Source organism: Schistocerca americana, chromosome 6, assembly GCF_021461395.2.
Source record: "Schistocerca americana isolate TAMUIC-IGC-003095 chromosome 6, iqSchAmer2.1, whole genome shotgun sequence".
In the NCBI taxonomy this organism is placed as follows: Eukaryota; Metazoa; Arthropoda; class Insecta; order Orthoptera; family Acrididae; genus Schistocerca; species Schistocerca americana.
The window spans coordinates 582,761,266-582,779,194 of record NC_060124.1 but is presented as its reverse complement, the minus strand read 5'-3'; the positions used below and the strand labels follow the sequence as shown (position 1 = coordinate 582,779,194).

Below are 17,929 nucleotides of genomic sequence, written 5' to 3'. Positions count from 1 at the left end.
ACTTTCGCAGACGATTGACTTCATGCATTGAAGCAAATGGGGATAATTTTGAACAATTTCTTCGTGGGTAATTTCATTAATTAAGCACTCCAAATTGTTAGAGGCAAGGGGACTCACACCGATGAAGCACCCCATGGGAACATCATTCTAATACGTCCACGTCGTTGTTCCTGGGTAACGCTAAAAGTAGGACACAGTACATTTTGTACAAAAATAGCTTAATTTGGCGTAACGAGAGAATTGGTGCACATTTTTTATCGATGTGATGCGTCTTTCTTGAATAATTCTAAATAAATCAGAGTTCTTCCCCAGTATTACTATTTTTTCGATTTCAGCCCCATCTGTCAATGATTTAAAGGAATGTTTCAGACAAAACTTAATCACTTTTTATGGAGAATCCGAATCTGCAATAAAAAATGAGTGTTTCAATTTAAGATTTAAATGTAGCCCAATGGGGCGGGGGCTGGAGGTCACGTGTACTATCATTTGATACCCCACTTTTGAGCTTACGACCTTGTCTTACCCACTATTTTTACCCGATGTTTAGTTTTGGAGGTAATCTCTTCCGAAACTTCAGATGGACCATCCTGTACACATACATCTGTTCTTGTATGGATCTACTTAAAAAGGATGGCTACATTGTACATAAATGTGATGGACTAGATGTCGTCCCCCATTTGTGGGGATTAAAATGCATGGAATAAAATCATTTAATGGTAATTTATTTCAACAGTTCTAAACCCAAAGCTTCTTACGGAAATTCCACAAGAATGCCGAGTGAAAAGTCGCCAGTGCACAACCAAATATATTTGGAAAGTTTTAGCAATAGCGTAATGCAGGAAATAAGTAGCAACATTAAAATTACTGACTGCTTCCAGCTAAGAAAGTTGCAAGAAGGTACCAAGGAAATAGTTAAAACCATAAAACAGATATTTTCCAGGAAAAATTTAGATATGTGTTAGAATTTGAGAACATATAACTTTTCTGTATGTGTCAGATCACTGGCTAGATAAAGAAATAAATTGTTTTCATGAATATTTAAATTTAAGTTAAAAGATAAGCTGGGTACTATCAAAATCAAACGAAACAAACAGAGAATGAACTGTTATCTACGTGCAACGCAAATGCAAAAAATTAATAAGGATTTCCTACAGGAATATTTGTTTTATTAATCCAATCCGTAACTGCCAACTGTGTGACATGGAATGAGGTGGAGGTGGGATGTATTACAATAATAGTTAACATATCATAGATGACTGTGCTGACTTTAACTACCTTAAATACAGTTTTATTTCCAGTGCATGACCATCTAGCAGGGCCAACACGAATTCTTACTTTCTCGTGGGTTAATAACACAGAGTACTAGTCAACTGAAGTGGCCAAAGCTTCGTTTGTACTCAAAAACTCGAAGACGAAAACAATGTTCGAGGAACCGCTTTTGTCCAATTGTCAACGCATAGTCCAGTTGTGATATTTTGTGTACGTATTTGTTTGTCACTGTAGCATATCTAGCATATGGAGTAGGTGTGGAATATTGTTCAAAAGTGTATCCACCCGTATTAGGTCTGGGCTAATGTCCAAAGGTGTATCCACATCCATGATATCCAGGATTGTGTTCCTAGCAAGACTTAGCAACATTAGGTCTGGGATAGCATCTGCCCCCCCCCTCCCCCGCCCCCTCGCCCTCTCCATCAATGGCAAAGCAACACAAAGAGAAAATATCACTTTTAACTTCCTACTATTTTTAAAAGTCCACTATAATGCCATAGTATTAGACTTACTTTGTGCAGCTGTGTTTGACAGTGAGTCATAAATTGTACTAAGTCTTGTATTTTATACTTAGCAAGACACCTAAGATACCCTGTGCGCTTTTTTAACCTGATAATGGTATACGAATGTCAGAAATGTTGCTAAAACTCCTACCACTTTAAATTTGGAACAAGTATTCCTAACTGAGCTGTTTGAATTTGGCCTTCTCCCTTAGTACATGTAGGATACCTTGTATTTTCCCACTATGTTTGAATTCCGATCCACTTTACTTAGCATACACATGCTATTATGTCAGAGAGGCAGGCTCAAATCACACTTTTCCATATCATAAGGGTTGGAAAATTTTTTGTACTAAGGTGCCTGTTTCATATCTGACAATCGTAATTGTGGACAACTGTATCCAGCATTTTTTTAATTATCTGCCAGTTTTAAAAGTTAGTATTGGATGAATCTGGCAACCATGGATGCTGTTCCAGCTTTCCCAGCAATTTTGGTTCTTAAATCATAGAGGGAGCAAAGCAGGTCATCACATATAATAATTGAGCGATAAATTATAGCTATAACAAATGTGTGGCTGAAAGTAACATGTCATTAATAACAGTAATAACTTAGCTCCGTCTTCTTGGGTAAATCTGGCAACCATGAAGTCTGTTCTAGCTTTCCTAATGAACAGGATGACACATTTCAAAGTTTCCAACCATTTTTATCTCACCCCTTTGGCATAGAGTAGTAGGGGAGAAGGTAGGAAAGAGGGTAGGTGACCTCGATATTGACCTTGTGTGAGATCTGGTAACAACGAATTCTGTCTTAGAACCAGCTCTGCCCCCTTACTAGTTGAGTGCTGCATGACGCTGATGAGCAACTGGCACATACCCCCTCAATTCTTGCTCAGGAGGACCCTAGATTTGCCTATTCACCAAGCTTGGCCATTATCTTTATGTCAGCTGAGACAGTACACAGGCTTATACCCCACAATATTGGTAGAGTTCTTTATGAAGAAAGGGAGGAACTGGAAAATGGCGCAGAATATACACTCCTGGAAATCGAAAACAGAACACATTGACACCGGTGTGTCAGACCCACCACACTTGCTCCGGACACTGCGAGAGGGCTGTACAAGCAATGATCACACGCACGGCACAGCGGACACACCAGGAACCGCGGTGTTGGCCGTCGAATGGCGCTAGCTGCACAGCATTTGTGCACCGCCGCCGTCAGTGTCAGCCAGTTTGCCGTGGCATACGGAGCTCCATCGCAGTCTTTAACACTGGTAGCATGCCGCGACAGCGTGGACGTGAACCGTATGTGCAGTTGACGGACTTTGAGCGAGGGCGTATAGTGGGCATGCGGGAGGCCGGGTGGACGTACCGCCGAATTGCTCAACACGTGGGGCGTGAGGTCTCCACAGTACATCGATGTTGTCGCCAGTGGTCGGCGGAAGATGCACGTGCCCGTCGACCTGGGACCGGACCGCAGCGACGCACGGATGCACGCCAAGACCGTAGGATCCTACGCAGTGCCGTAGGTGACCGCACCGCCACTTCCCAGCAAATTAGGGACACTGTTGCTCCTGGGGTATCGGCGAGGACCATTCGCAACCGTCTCCATGAAGCTGGGCTACGGTCCCGCACACCGTTAGGCCGTCTTCCGCTCACGCCCCAACATCGTGCAGCCCGCCTCCAGTGGTGTCGCGACAGGCGTAAATGGAGGGACGAATGGAGACGTGTCGTCTTCAGCGATGAGAGTCGCTTCTACCTTGGTGCCAATGATGGTCGTATGCGTGTTTGGCGCCGTGCAGGTGAGCGCCACAATCAGGACTGCATACGACCGAGGCACACAGGGCCAACACCCGGCATCATGGTGTGGGGAGCGATCTCCTACACTGGCCGTACACCACTGGTGATCGTCGAGGGGACACTGAATAGTGCACGGTACATCCAAACCGTCATCGAACCCATCGTTCTACCATTCCTAGACCGGCAAGGGAACTTGCTGTTCCAACAGGACAATGCACTTCCGCATGTATCCCGTGCCACCCAACGTGCTCTAGAAGGTGTAAGTCAACTACCTTGGCCAGCAAGATCTCCGGATCTGTCCCCCATTGAGCATGTTTGGGACTGGATGAAGCGTCGTCTCACGCGGTCTGCACGTCCAGCACGAACGCTGGTCCAACTGAGGCGCCAGGTGGAAATGGCATGGCAAGCCGTTCCAAAGGACTACATCCAGCATCTCTACGATCGTCTCCATGGGAGAATAGCAGTCTGCATTGCTGCGAAAGGTGGATATACACTGTACTAGTGCCGACATTGTGCATGCTCTGTTGCCTGTGTCTATGTGCCTGTGGTTCTGTCAGTGTGATCATGTGATGTATCTGACCCCAGGAATGTGTCAATAAAGTTTCCCCTTCCTGGGACAATGAATTCACGGTGTTCTTATTTCAATTTCCAGGAGTGTATATAACAGAAAGCACTAAAGTCTGCTCTTGTGCAACACATATAATCTTTCCTGAGATGGTTAATAGTCGTACTTGAAGCGCCCTGCTAAACCCCAGGACAGGGCAGATAGAATAAATTGTGGCAAGGGGCCAAAATGAGGGGCTCTCAGTTACACCCAAACAAACAAATTTATTATTTAATCGATCATTACAAGAGCCCAAAAAATTTTTTTAAACACACAGCTTTAATCCTTGGGACTCAATTACCGGCTGAAGCCAGTTTAATTTAAAAATGACTGAAGGCCAATAACTTACAACGAAAGCATAATCAGAAATTTAAAAGGCAACCCTTATCTTAAAACAGTTCTTTAGTTAGGTTCAAGTAAATAAGTTACATTCAAATCGTCTGGAGGCCAAACACTTAAAAGACCAAAACATCAATTTTTTTAAATACCAAAGACCTTATGGGAAACAGTTCTTTAATTTAGGCTGAAGGCCTTAAGAACAAACAACTGAAACTCAAACCTGCTGAAGGCCAAATACTTAAAATTTCAATAGGTTGAAGTAAACTAGTTAAATTCAAAGCTGAAGGCCGAAGACTTAAAAATTCCAAAATAATTTTAAAATGCCAAAGGGCTTACGTGAAACAGTAGTTTAAATTAGGCTGAAGGCCTCCAGAGTAAAACAACCCTAATTTAAAACACAAAACCGGCTAGAAGCCGTACAAGTACCAACAACAACAACAAATTAGAAAAAAACGTAGTACACACAAGGGCGTCCAGATGTTCGAGAGTCGGCCTGTAATTCAAACACTAGCTCTCGGTTAGGTGAGACTGGCAGTCGGGCCAACCGTTCACAATACGACTTGTCGGTGGCTCTGCTGACAGTCGGTCGGTCTGTCAGCAGACCCACCGACAAGATAACTTCCACCTCACCCGACCAGGGCACAACAGGGAGTTCAACGGAACAACGAAGAAAATATCGGAGCCCACAACAAACCATACACGGAGCTGTGAAACTACACACCGTGCTGGACACCAACAACACGATGAGGAAACTACACTGTCTGAAATTTACGTCAACGCCCAGGGCAGGTAACCGGAACGTAAACTGCCACAGGGCAGAAGATTCCGCTAATACACTTCAATTATCACCAAATACAGTGAAACGCCACCGGAGGGTGGCTAGAATTTTCCAACTTGAAAACTACGTTGTCGCTCGCGATAATATCCCAACAGCCGACAACGAACTCCAAACGACACAATGTGAACAGTCTCAACTTGTTTGTAGATTAAATCAAACTCAACTTTCGTGTCAGGATCGGTGAACCACGGACCTCGTAGCAATGGGAACAGAGCCACACACTCAGACATCGCGTAGAGACCGCCAGCGGGCCCCGGCCAAACTGCGCCCCGCCGAGAACTCCTCACTGCCCCACGCCAACCGACCGACTCCTCAGAGCCAGTACGCCGACAACATTTAAAAAGCCTGTCAATCAAAACCACACAAACTACACACAGTTTCACGAACACTTGCACGAAGAACCAGACAATGCTAACGGCAGTAATTGTACAATAACAGGGACGACTCAAGAGTCAGCACACACAACCAACCTATAAGCGATCGCCAGTAAAATACACGTCCACCGGCAAGACGACCGTCCGACGACCAACCAAAGTCGTCGCCACTCCAGTCATGTGTGTCGGCAACCGTCGGGCGAGTCATGGCGGTCCTGACCTCACTGCTGCCGCGCCCCGACTCAACATGTTCCGTGTGCCAACACTGCCGGGTCCGAACTGACTGCTGGCACCTTCCAACTGACTCGTTGACACACGACGACCGGGAGGTAATATCAGTCCAGCAAAGATAATACGGCAGACCTTATATCGATAAGCGCTGCTGCTGCCGCTCGCGGGCAGGCAATGCAGCAACTCAGTGACACAAGTAACTGAAACTAACATAACTAGGTGGCAGTATGGCAGAAACAGGATGTTAAATAAGAGCCACGCATGGCTCACTGCTCACTTGTTATCCATGAAGGACTTGAACGTGTCCTGTAAATCTTCATTACCTCGTTCCTGGTCCTCACATTGCCCATGCTTGGTCAGTACCACTGTCTCTGCTGAAATGGTAAGTGCAACTGCTAATAGGTCCTTTGAGTGTGGCATGAGCTTAGTGAGAAACTGGAATATAAGTTGTCATACCTTCGTGAGAAGGATCCTAGGCTTTATCAGTAAACACTTCCGGGCTAAGTTGCCGTGGTCGATCTGTAGAAATTCTTCTCCCTGACGTTTCGTTCTCAACTACGGAGAACATCTTCCGAGGTGAGACGACGACTGGCTGCTAGGAGTTTCTTTTTTCTTTATTGATTTTCAATTCCCCCAGAAGGGGGCGGGCTGGTAGCAGCTTACTACGCTGCTCTACAGCCTACAGACTTTTTTTTAAAAAAATGAAGAAGAAAGAAACAAGAAAAAACAGGCGATAAAATGGTGATTTAAAGTGGAAAATGGCGTAAAAATGCGGAAAGTTAAAACAGAAAGCAAAAGGGGACGGCAATGTTGATAAAATACACAGGAATCCGACAAGTAACATAGTAGACACACAATTAAAAAACATGGCGACAGTCTGGTTTCTGTTCGCAAGTGATAAAAAGCACACCCAGCGACAGTATGATGGCTGTTCGCTACACTTCCCAAAAGACACAACACGGAGCACGCACTGGAAAAACACACTGTAAAACACTTGTGCAGGAATGGAAGACTGTTTTATCAGACGATTGGTGGCATTCAGCACATTCGTTGTGGGATCCTTTTTCAACTTCTTGTATGTGCTGGGTTCCAGGGGATCACTGATCTCCTTGTGATAATCCTCAGTATTCATTAAAACAGTAACATTTCCCTTGTCAGCGGCAACTATAATAACATTCTTGTCTGCCTTGATCTCCCGCAATGCCTTCCTTTCTCCTTGAGACAGATTGCTGCTGGGTGGCTTAGCTTTACGTAGTATCCTGGACGTTTCCATTCCTACAGAAGTTAAAAAGTATCTTTGTAAAACGGAGTCTTATCCTCCGAGATTATATGGATTACCAAAGATACATAAGCCTGATGTTCCTTTGAGACCAATAGTCAGCGCAATTGGAGCTCCTACCCAAGAACTAGCCAGACACCTTGCCTCTTTGTTACAACCTCACATAGGCAAAACTGAGAGTCATATTAGAAACTCTCTACACTTCATTGAGAAATTGAGGGAAATTACTGTCGGTCCTAATGACATCTTTGTCAGCTTTGATATAGCGTCTTTGTTCACTATGGTTCCAGTTGATGAAGCTCTCTCTCATATAGCCGATATGTTCCCTACTGATATAGTGGCCTTGTTCCAACACTGTCTATCCTCGACCTATTTTCAGTACAATGGTGAATTTTATGAACAGATTGACGGGGTAGCCATGGGAAGCCCCCTAAGCCCCGCAACTGCGAATTTATTCATGGAATATTTTGAACATCAAGCATTGCAGTCGGCCAAAAAAAGCCTCTCGAAGTGGTATCGGTATGTGGATGATACCTTTGTAATATGGAATCATGAGGAAGAAGACTTGAATGATTTCCTGGTGCACTTAAATAGCATCAACACAAAGAGCAAATTCACTATGGAAAAAGAGAAGAACGGACAACTTAACTTTTTGGATGTATCAGTAATCAAACTGGCGGATGGGACCTTAGGCAATAAGGTCTACAGGAAAGGTACGCATACTGATCGCTACCTCCATAAGAACTCAAACCACCACCCTAGGCAAAAGAGAGGGGTCATAAAAACACTAGTGGATAGGGCCAATAATATTTGTGAACCAGGCTACTTACAAGAAGAACTAAGTCATTTACGAATGGCTTTTGCGAAAAATGGTTATACGAAAAACGAGGTTAACCGAGCACTTCACCCAAGTAGAAAAATGCCTAAAAATAGGAGACAGCAACAACCATCAGCTGGAAAAGTATTTCTTCCGTTCATCCATAACATTACTGATCGCATTGGAAAAGTACTAGCCAAGTTTCAGGTGGAGACTATTTTCAGACTTACTAAGAAAATTAGTGAATGCCTAAGATCAACAAAATATGCTCGTCACCCCCTAGCCACCCCAGGGGTATATAAAATTCCGTGTAGTTGTGGCAGGGTTTACATAGGAACTACAAAAAGAAGCATCAATACACGGTTGACGGAGCACAAAAGAAACTGTCGCTTGGGACATATCGACAAATCGGCAGTAGCGGAACATGTTTTTAAGGATGGAGATCACGAAATAAAATTTGGTGAGACAAGCGTGCTAGCGAGGACGTCGCACTATTATACACGTATGTATAGAGAGGCAATTGAAATCCACAAACATCAATACAATTTTAATCGTAAAGAAGAAGGATTAAAATTGAACAATATATGGCGGTTGACGTTGCATCAATTACGTGACAATCGATTGCCTGCAATCGAGAGAACAGACGATAGCCAGAGATAGCCACACATCGACGCCACGTGACGTGTGGTGGCGCCCTCTACGATCTCCATATAAGCGGCAGCCCCAGCTCCTAGCAGCCAGTCGTCGACTCACCTCGGAAGATGTTCTCCGTAGCTGAGAACGAAACGTCAGGGAGAAGAATTTCTACAGATCGACCACGGCATCTTTGCCCGGAAGTGTTTACTGGTAAAGACGCCGGCCGTGAAAGCCTACATGGAATGATACTGGGCTTATATATATATTATAATCGTAGGCCACTAGGTAATACCTCAACTGAGAAGATAGGCATATCTGTTCATTACGACAGAATCCACTGTGAAGTTGGTGGGCAACTGAAACATGGCCAACATATCTACACCCCCAAATCTGCAAAAGCACCACGCTTGGCTACTAACTAATATCATATCTGAGAGTGTATATGGGTCTGCTCATCAACTCACCAGATTTTAGCATGAAGGTGGTGAGGAATTAGAATATATCCTTTCATGTCTTCTCCAAGATGTCCATAGGGTCCCTTATGCTTCAGCACTCCTTTAAACTGTAGCTGTCACCACAACTGAGGCAACAGACAGGCGTACGTTGCACGTCAGCAAAGTCTATGTGGTGACAAACTGGTAATTAGTCATAGACATCAACCTCAAGGTAGCCACAAATCTGCACAAACCTGCATAGGCACCACACTTAGCCATTCTCAGTTGAGGGAATGAGTAGGCAAATTAATAAGATTCACCGACTCAAGCATGAGGCTGGTGAGAAACTGGGACATAACCTGTTACTCGTAAGAAGGGAACTGGTTAGCACATGCACCAGTTTCAACTATTCACTATTCCTTTAACTGACGTGGCAGGAAGTTTTCCCATCTGTTCCGCAGAGCCTTCCATGAAGGCAGGGAGCACCTGAGACGTCGCCTCACACATCTACATCACACACAAAAAATGAACTTGTGCCACAGTAGCTTGTGCTTCAGCTGGGATGATAGCAAGCATGTAAAATAGGTCGGTAGAATTTTGGAGGAGGCTGATGGAAAACTGGAAATGGCCCCTTAAGTTATCTTCAGCACAATAGTACATGCAGCTCCATTACCCGCTAGCTGTTACTTCAGCTGTGACAATATGCAGGTCTACTCTTGAGGTCAGCTGGGTCTGTCGTGAGGCTCATGTGAAACTTGAAAATTGCATATCGTATACATGCTAGTAGCCCATCAAACTGATTATGTGCCGTTCTTGGTTACTATCTCCTATCTCGACAGTGGCATAGTTTACTTATCAGCACAGCAGGCCCAGCGAGAGGTCAGAAACGGACTGAGTAATAGCCTCACATTTCTGACACAGTGAGTCCTTAAGTCAGTGCATGTGCCACACTAGCTAGCATAAGAACTGGGTTTTTAGATAAGCAGTTGTAGCAGGTCATCAGAGTATAGCAGAAGGTCAGAGAGGCACTGCAGCGTTGACACTCATGCCTTCCTGAGGAATACTCTGGGCTTCATCCTTAACTGCCATGCTTCTACACTAGCTGTTACCACAGCTGGGGCAGTAGACAGGCATACTCACCAGATTAGCACAGCTCAACATGAAGTTCATAATCAAGCAAGATGTGGCCACACTTGCTTTCCCCATGGGTTCCTCAGAGCTGCACATAGGCCATGCTTATTATCAGGTAGTGCTTCAGTTCAGACAATGGGAAGTTCTACTTATCTGCTCACTTCTACACATGTGTCATGGTTAGACACTAGCTAGTATCTCAGCTGAGACACATGTACTCACCAATTTACAGAGTGATGCCTATGAGCGACTGGAACGTGGTGTCACATGTTTTCTACAGGGTGAGGCAAATCTGCCCATGTACGATGCTTTGCCATCGTCCAATAATTCAGCTGAGATGGCGAGCAGGCCTACTCATCAGGAAGACTGAGGGCAGCATAAAACCACTGATAATCTGGAATAATGCGTTGTACTTCTTCCTTAAGAGGGCAAAGGTCAGCACATTTGCCATGCTTAGCCACTCAAGCTAAGAAGGTATACTGGTGTACACAACGAGGTGATGAGAGTCTAATGAGGGAAAACAGCTTGCACATTTTCGGTAGCTATGCCCCAAGTTTGCACATGATTAGACACTAGCTAGTACCTCATGTAAGACAGGAAGGCTGACTTACCATTTCTCCAGAATGCATCATGAGGCTGTTGAGGAGTTGTAACAGATCTTCCCAGCATCCAGATATTACCTCAGCTCAAGCAGTAAGCAATGCTATTCACTGAGGCAGCAGAGTACAGTGTGGGTCTAATGACAGAAGGGACAATGGCCATACACATACACATTGTCCAATAACATGTGTCAAACGCTTGAATAAGCATATTTTGCAGTGCAGTCCCCTTAAAAAGATGCGGGAAGAGAGTCAGCGAGGTTCCAGAAGGTACCAATACGGATGTGGAGCCAAGCCGACTCCACTATGCCATGGAGAGCAACACTAGGTTTCTTGGCTGAGGATCGATGGTGCCAACAGCCCGATTGCGGTGGGCCCACAGATTCTCGACTGGGTTTGAATCCAGGGAGTTTGGTGGCCAGAGGAGTATGGGAAACACACCCTGGTACTCTTCAAACCACACATGTACACTGTGAGCTGTATTGCACATTGCACTGTCCTGCTGGCAGATGCCATCATGTTGAAGGAAAAAAAATTAATGTAGCGGTGGACATGGTCCCCAAGGATATCTGCGTACTTGCACTGATCCATTGTGCTTTGCAGAATGACGAGATTACCCAGGAAATCCCACAAAATCATCGCCCATATCATAACACTCACTCCTCTGGCCTGAAGTCTTCCAGTGGTTGTTGCAGAGTATTTGATTTCTGCCTTAAGGAACATAAAACGTGGTTATTCCCAAAAAGCCATCTGTAGCTAGTCAGTGGACGTGATTTTCGCTATTGGCGTGCAGATTCCAGCCTTTGTCACTGAGGAACAGCAGCCAGCATGGGTGCATCATCCAGGCACCTGCTGTGGAGGCCCATACGCAGCAACTTCAGCTGAGTGGTCGTTAAGGAGACACTGCTGGAAGACCCTCGGTTCATTTTGTTGGTCAGGTGCTCAACAGTTGCATGTCTATTCAAAAGTAGACAGCCATAGTTGGTTTTTGTCATCTATGGTTCGTGACGCCAGTTTTTGATACCTTACTTTGATTACTTTGACATGCATGGTATATTTTAACCATGGCGGCTTGTCAACAGTTTAAAAACTTGGCCATTTTTGAAATGCTTCGATCCTTGGCCCTAAAGCCAGTGATCCTGCCCTTTTGGACGATAGATAAATCGCTCCATTTTCCACATTATGACAACACTGAACTGTTTTCCTCGTTCACTGGACACACTTTATATACCCTTCATTACTGTTGCAGCCATCTGCCGTCTCTTATTGGTTGTTCCACGTTGACGTCGAACGTACGCTACGGTCACATTAATTTGAGTAGACCATGTTTATAGGAGGGCAACAAATTGGAACCTTTACCACTTTTTGCCACTAGCTAGTAGCTCCAGCTGAGACAGTTGGCCAATGACGAAACAGGTCAGCAGAATTTTGCAGGGGACCAATGAGAAACACATATCTTATTCATTAGAACTGCAAGTTTGCACAAGCATCATCCTTAGCTGGTATCTATAAACTGACCTGAGCTGGTGGCCGGATGTACTCACCATGTCAGCTGAATCCAGAGTTGCGTTAGTTATGAACTGATACATTGCCTCGCAGAAATTCCTCAGGGGTGATCCAGATCTACACATTCGCCATGCAATGTCCGCAGTGGCGCGAGATCGGGGCAACATGTCACCTGGCACCTGCCACAGCGCCCTCTGTGGACAGCAGAGGCCTCAGTACAGTGACCACAGCAAAACAAAAAAACATGTAGGAAAGGGCAGGAGGGGGCACAATGGCTGTTGGACACTACTTCACTACCCTGACAGAACGCCAGACTGAGAGCACAAATTTCTTGTGAAGATGTGAAGTGTTTCTATTGAAATGTGATGTGCACACAACCCACCATAGGGTATTCTGGACAGTATGAACACCTAGGAAAAAATGCAGATCAATCATAACTTATATTGGGTATGGGACTTATATTTTCATGTGCAGGACAAAGGTTTGTTGAAACTTTTAATAACTGCAACTTCTGTACCATAATTTTTTTTTAAATTTACATGCAGCACTTCGTTTCCGAAATGGGTGCCCTCCTCTCTTCAAAAATACATGATGACAGTGTACAAATTAGCAAGACATATCTGTTCATGTGAAAAAAATAATTAAAATGTGTCGTTCATGGAGCACCAACCTTTAAACAGGGAATTAAACGTAATAATTGAAAAATGTAACAAATAGCCTTAGTAGTGGGCAAAAGCGGGTTGTGGCCAAATACGAGCCGTTGTTCTTTTATGTCAGCAAACCGGTGGTTCCGCTAGCCTATGTTTTGTTTATTTAGACTATAATTAATGGATAACAGCTGTCATGATAGTACAATTAATGCCCAATAATACTCTCATGTTAATTACTATAATTTATAGCCAAGATGATAGCTGAATAGGACACTTGCACTCATATTAGGTTATCAGTGACAGAGTCTCCAGCATCCTGCACTGTCAGTCCTCGTCTGTATTTCACTCGAGCAGCAGCAGCAGCAGCAGCAGTAAACTGAGGTGATACTGCATATTTCTGGTACAGTATGGCACAAATGTTCTGCAGAGTATCGCACCCAATGCTGCTTTGTACAATCTATGACACTATTTATGGTTTCGTGGCTAATTTTACTGATTTATTGAGAAGACACAGATTTCATTGCAATTTTGGTAATTTCTCCTCAACTTTTTAAGAATATACACATAAAAATGGGTTTAGTTGCTATTTTCCTCACTCCTTCAGAAGACAGACAAAAATGTAGGTTTTGTCATATAGTTTTCCAACTTTTTAAAGACAACGTGTGCAAATATTAGTTTCGCTGTAGCCAGTGTGTGACGTTATTTATAGTTTTTAAGCAATTTATTAAAATTTGTCGATTTTGCCTCAGTATTCCGCAAATACCTCCTTTTTCAAGAAGAGACAAATATAGCACTTTGAATGTGTAACAACTAATACCACAATGCATGCCCTGCAAGCACCCCAACATATGACACTTTTAACATTTTTTAGGTAATTCGTTAAAATTTTGTCGATTTTCTTCCAGTATTCCACAAATTTCCATTATTTTCAGGGAGACACACAACAAAAACAAATGCGTAGTGGGCTTACATTTTGCTTAAGTGAACTTAAAACCCATAGTGTGTGACATAACTATCAGCTCCCGTGACGCTTTGTCATTTTACTGAACTTGTAAAAAGTTAATGGCAGGAACGTTTCTACGGTAAAATGTTTGTACTTGGCTAATATGCCCCACACTTGCGCCGCTACCGTTAGGATACTGACAGGCGAAAGAGAGATAGACAAATTATTGAAGTACAAACAAAGAAAGTTTAGTTTACAAACTCCAAACAGTGTATTCTTATTGCCCCACGTCACACATTCTGCAATCCTTGTTTTGATACAGTGATGGCCGTGGAAGGCAACAATTACCTCTACATTTAAAACTGAAAAAAAGAGAAAAATGCAACACGGCTTTCCTGCAAAGTATTCAAAGTGCTTCAGTCCGTATTGTTACCACTACAGCCGCTGACTGGGGCCCCCTCCACTGCAGCACGTCTTGGAGCTGACCTGCCTGGCTGCTGAGAGTGGGCAGCTCACAACACAAGGACAAACAGAACGGTAAGAACAAAGGACTCGCTTTGTCCTCACTGGTAGTGGGGCTTTCAACCCCTCCCCTCCACATCCCCATCACCCACGCAGCACCCAGAGGCAGAAATAAGCGTTTCAATGGCCACCTGACGTTTTAGCTACCCTTTGAGATCCTTCCACACATATCACGATTAAAAACAAGTAATTATGGTTTAAACCTCTTCCTTTCCACTAGCACTACTTATTCGAGCAGACTGAATGTGCGAATTTGCATCCTTCATAATAGGGTGACACATCCACTTTGTAATTGCCAGTCCAGCATGTGCAGGTGTCAGCGCAATGTCACAGGCCTCTGTTCGCACAGGCCGCTGCTACACAGCACGGCCTGTCATTCTACCACGCCTGCCTGCTAGTCTTAAATACACGCACACGCTCTGAGAATTTTGTAATGTAACTTGTCTCGCAGTTAGATGACTGAGACGTCATTAACACCTCATCATCCTGACACATTTTTCTCTGTAGCAAGACGTGTACAGTAGACTTTGTTGGGCTTCTACACTACCAGTGTCATTGCGGGCAGTGCAAGCATACACCTTAACAGCCCACTGGTATATCATTTACACTGAATGTAACAGTTCTTTGTGACACAAAGTCTTTGTATGCTTCCAGAGGTATATGACACAATATGTTTTACGGAATTCACGTTCAGTTACGGTCTGACATTTCCAGTATTTGTTTCCCCCCATTCCAAAAGAATGTGTTCCAGTTACGCTTCAATTATGGCGGATGGTTCTCCCCTTGTTCACGTTCCACTATTCTAGCGATCACAATACGTCACTCCTACAAGTCCTCCGACGTACTCCTTCTTCCTCTGCACCTAGTACAATTCGTGGATGGCCAGTGCAAAGAATGTTTGTCTGTTGGCCAAAATCTTGAGCTGCAGGGCAATCCCATAACTTTATTCATGGGATTTTATCCACGAGTCGACAACCCAAATTTAATTTGCCTATTAAGATTTTATTTCATACATTTAAGGATACATAAAGCTCACGGAAACTGTGCACTATACACTTAAACTTCTTTTGTCACTCAACTGAAAAGTGCTTTGTAAAATACTTTCTGTGAACAATAATGTGTTTCCCCATATTGTTGCCTTTGATAAATCTTCCACAAAAAAGAAAAGAAAGCTACAGTCTTCAATTTATGTAGAATTTGCAGCTTGAACACCATACCGCTGAATTTGGAACGCCATTTACGTTTGTTTAAACAACACCAGAGATCACCCACACGCTACAGACTGCCCTGCAAGTTGCTGGGATAGTGCGCTAGCCTTCCCCTCGTTTAAGTTCCGACATGCTAACACTGCTGCGTGTTACGAGAAGCAGTCTACATACGTTTTGTAGGAACATAAATGAGATTCCATGGAAGAAAGCCAGGAACTCTCTGAGTCAACTGTGGTAGGAAGTGATGTACACACCTCCACTAATTTTTAACAGTAAAGCCCCTCCATGATGCATCCCGCCTGTCTTGCAGCATATACCACAGAAATTATACCAACTAAATGATTGCATCGCCACCACTCCACATATTCTTTTACGATTGATACTGCATTTAGTGATTTGTAGTCAATAGCCTACTACAAGTGTATCAGGATCTTCTCACTTATTTATATTCAACTGCTATATTTTATTATGTTCAGCTCCAATTCCCATTCCTCGTGAATTGCTGCAGCCTACTGGTGCCGCAGCCTTCTTATAGATAATAGCTCATATCTCTGCACATACCCTGCAAGCCACTATACAGTACTTCTTGGGGTCTCAGTCAGAACAATATTAACTGTTTTCGTTCCCATTCCACTCAAACACGTACTGATCAATAAAAAATGACCATATGCCTTTCTGTACACCCAATCCCCTTGATTATAGTTACTCTAGATACGCTATGCCAGAAATACGATTATGGTGGCATAATGGGATCAGAGTCTTCGCTGAATGCATAATGAGTCATAAGAAATGTATTGTCTTTTTTTATTCAGAGGCATATACATAATAATATGGTTCCAACAGCGCTATAGTGCTTCGAGCACATTATCCATTGGATTCTTTACATTGGTGAGGCTACAACCATTGAAACACAGTTCAGAGCTACTGCATGAGTACAGAAAGATTTAAGGTTTGATCACAATTTTTGTTCATTTTTCCCCTCAGCAGGCTATTCGAGAGTGGACTGACCAGGCATCGTATTCCATTTAGAGGAGAGTATATCTTATTCTTTTTCCACATGGTCAGGGAGCATTCATGTAGTAGAACTTACTTTATACACAAATCCATCAGTATTTAGACATCAGACAGAATTGCAGTCTTAGGTGACATGCAGAGGGGATTTGCGACTTCTCGCCTGCAACGTATAAATCCATCTGCCAGTTCTTATTGTTTGGATTACTTGCCTTAAGATTTATGCAACTGAGTCTGAGCCTGACAGAAGCCTCCTACTTCATCTTGCTCCTCGTGGTTATTACTAAGTATTTTACTGCAATTAATATTTTCAGTGACAGTGTAGGGGATTTCTTGTCCTATTCATGTGCAGTAGATTTATTTACCTTTTTTGTATGCTTTGGAGTAGGGTTCAAAAATAAAAGAAGCGAAACGCATGTGTTAATCAGACAATGAGCCTTATATTTATTGAAGGAATGGACTTTATATAACAAGAGTATAGTAATAGTCAAGTTAGCGACGGAAGAACGACAGAAAACGATAACTTCCATTAGCACTGCTTAGCACCTAGCAGCTGCAAACAGTATCACTATCTACATTAACGCAATTTACACTCTGTATATTACATCCCATTTTATGTTCCGCCGTAAAAATTCGTGCAAATTTTGAAGGGGTACCATGTAGCCTGGAAGCCGTAGATGTTACAGCCAGTAGTTACATAAAAGCTGCATATTTAACCCTTGAATCGAGCGTGTTCCCCTCAGGCACAGCTAACTCGCACGATCACTTAGAGCCCGAAGGCATTTTAACTGACCCTCGCTCATCCACAGGCTATGCACAATTGACAGCCCCCAAACTCTCCAGTGCTGTGTTTTCAGACACCAGGTGCACGAGGACTGCAAACTTTCTGGTGGCATGTAACTATTTAGTAGTTTGATTTTAAATGGAAGGACATTGTAATGCCGACTTTTACAGTTCAGCATATTTAGCACTCATTCTTCAGACCACGAGTCGCCTACCAGCACCATCCGACCGCCGTGTCATCCTCAGAGGAGGATGCGGATAGGAGGGGCGTGGGGTCAGCACACTGCTCTCCCGGTCGTTATGATCGTATTCCTGACCGAAACCTCTACTATTCGGTCGAGTAGCTCCTCAACTGGCATCACGAGGCTGAGTGCACTCCGAAAACTGGCAAGAGAGCATGGCGGCTGGAGGATCACCCATCCAAGTGCCGGCCACGCCCAACAGCGCTTAACTTCGGT

General features: G+C 43.8%; 1 protein-coding gene across 5 annotated transcripts in view; it reads right to left on the bottom strand.

Annotated features, from left to right (window-relative positions):
* LOC124619223 (lipase 3-like) overlaps positions 1–17,929 on the bottom strand; it is a 225,450-nt gene that overhangs the window by 82,041 nt on the left and 125,480 nt on the right. For 4 of the 5 annotated variants that reach the window (XM_047145448.1, XM_047145451.1, XM_047145450.1 and 1 more), the window contains exon 6: positions 12,393–12,548. The exons of the other annotated variant lie outside the window; for it this stretch is intronic. In XM_047145448.1, coding sequence (XP_047001404.1) covers positions 12,393–12,548 — 156 coding nt within the window. The remainder of the gene's footprint in view (positions 1–12,392; positions 12,549–17,929) is intronic. 5 annotated transcript variants of the gene reach the window in all.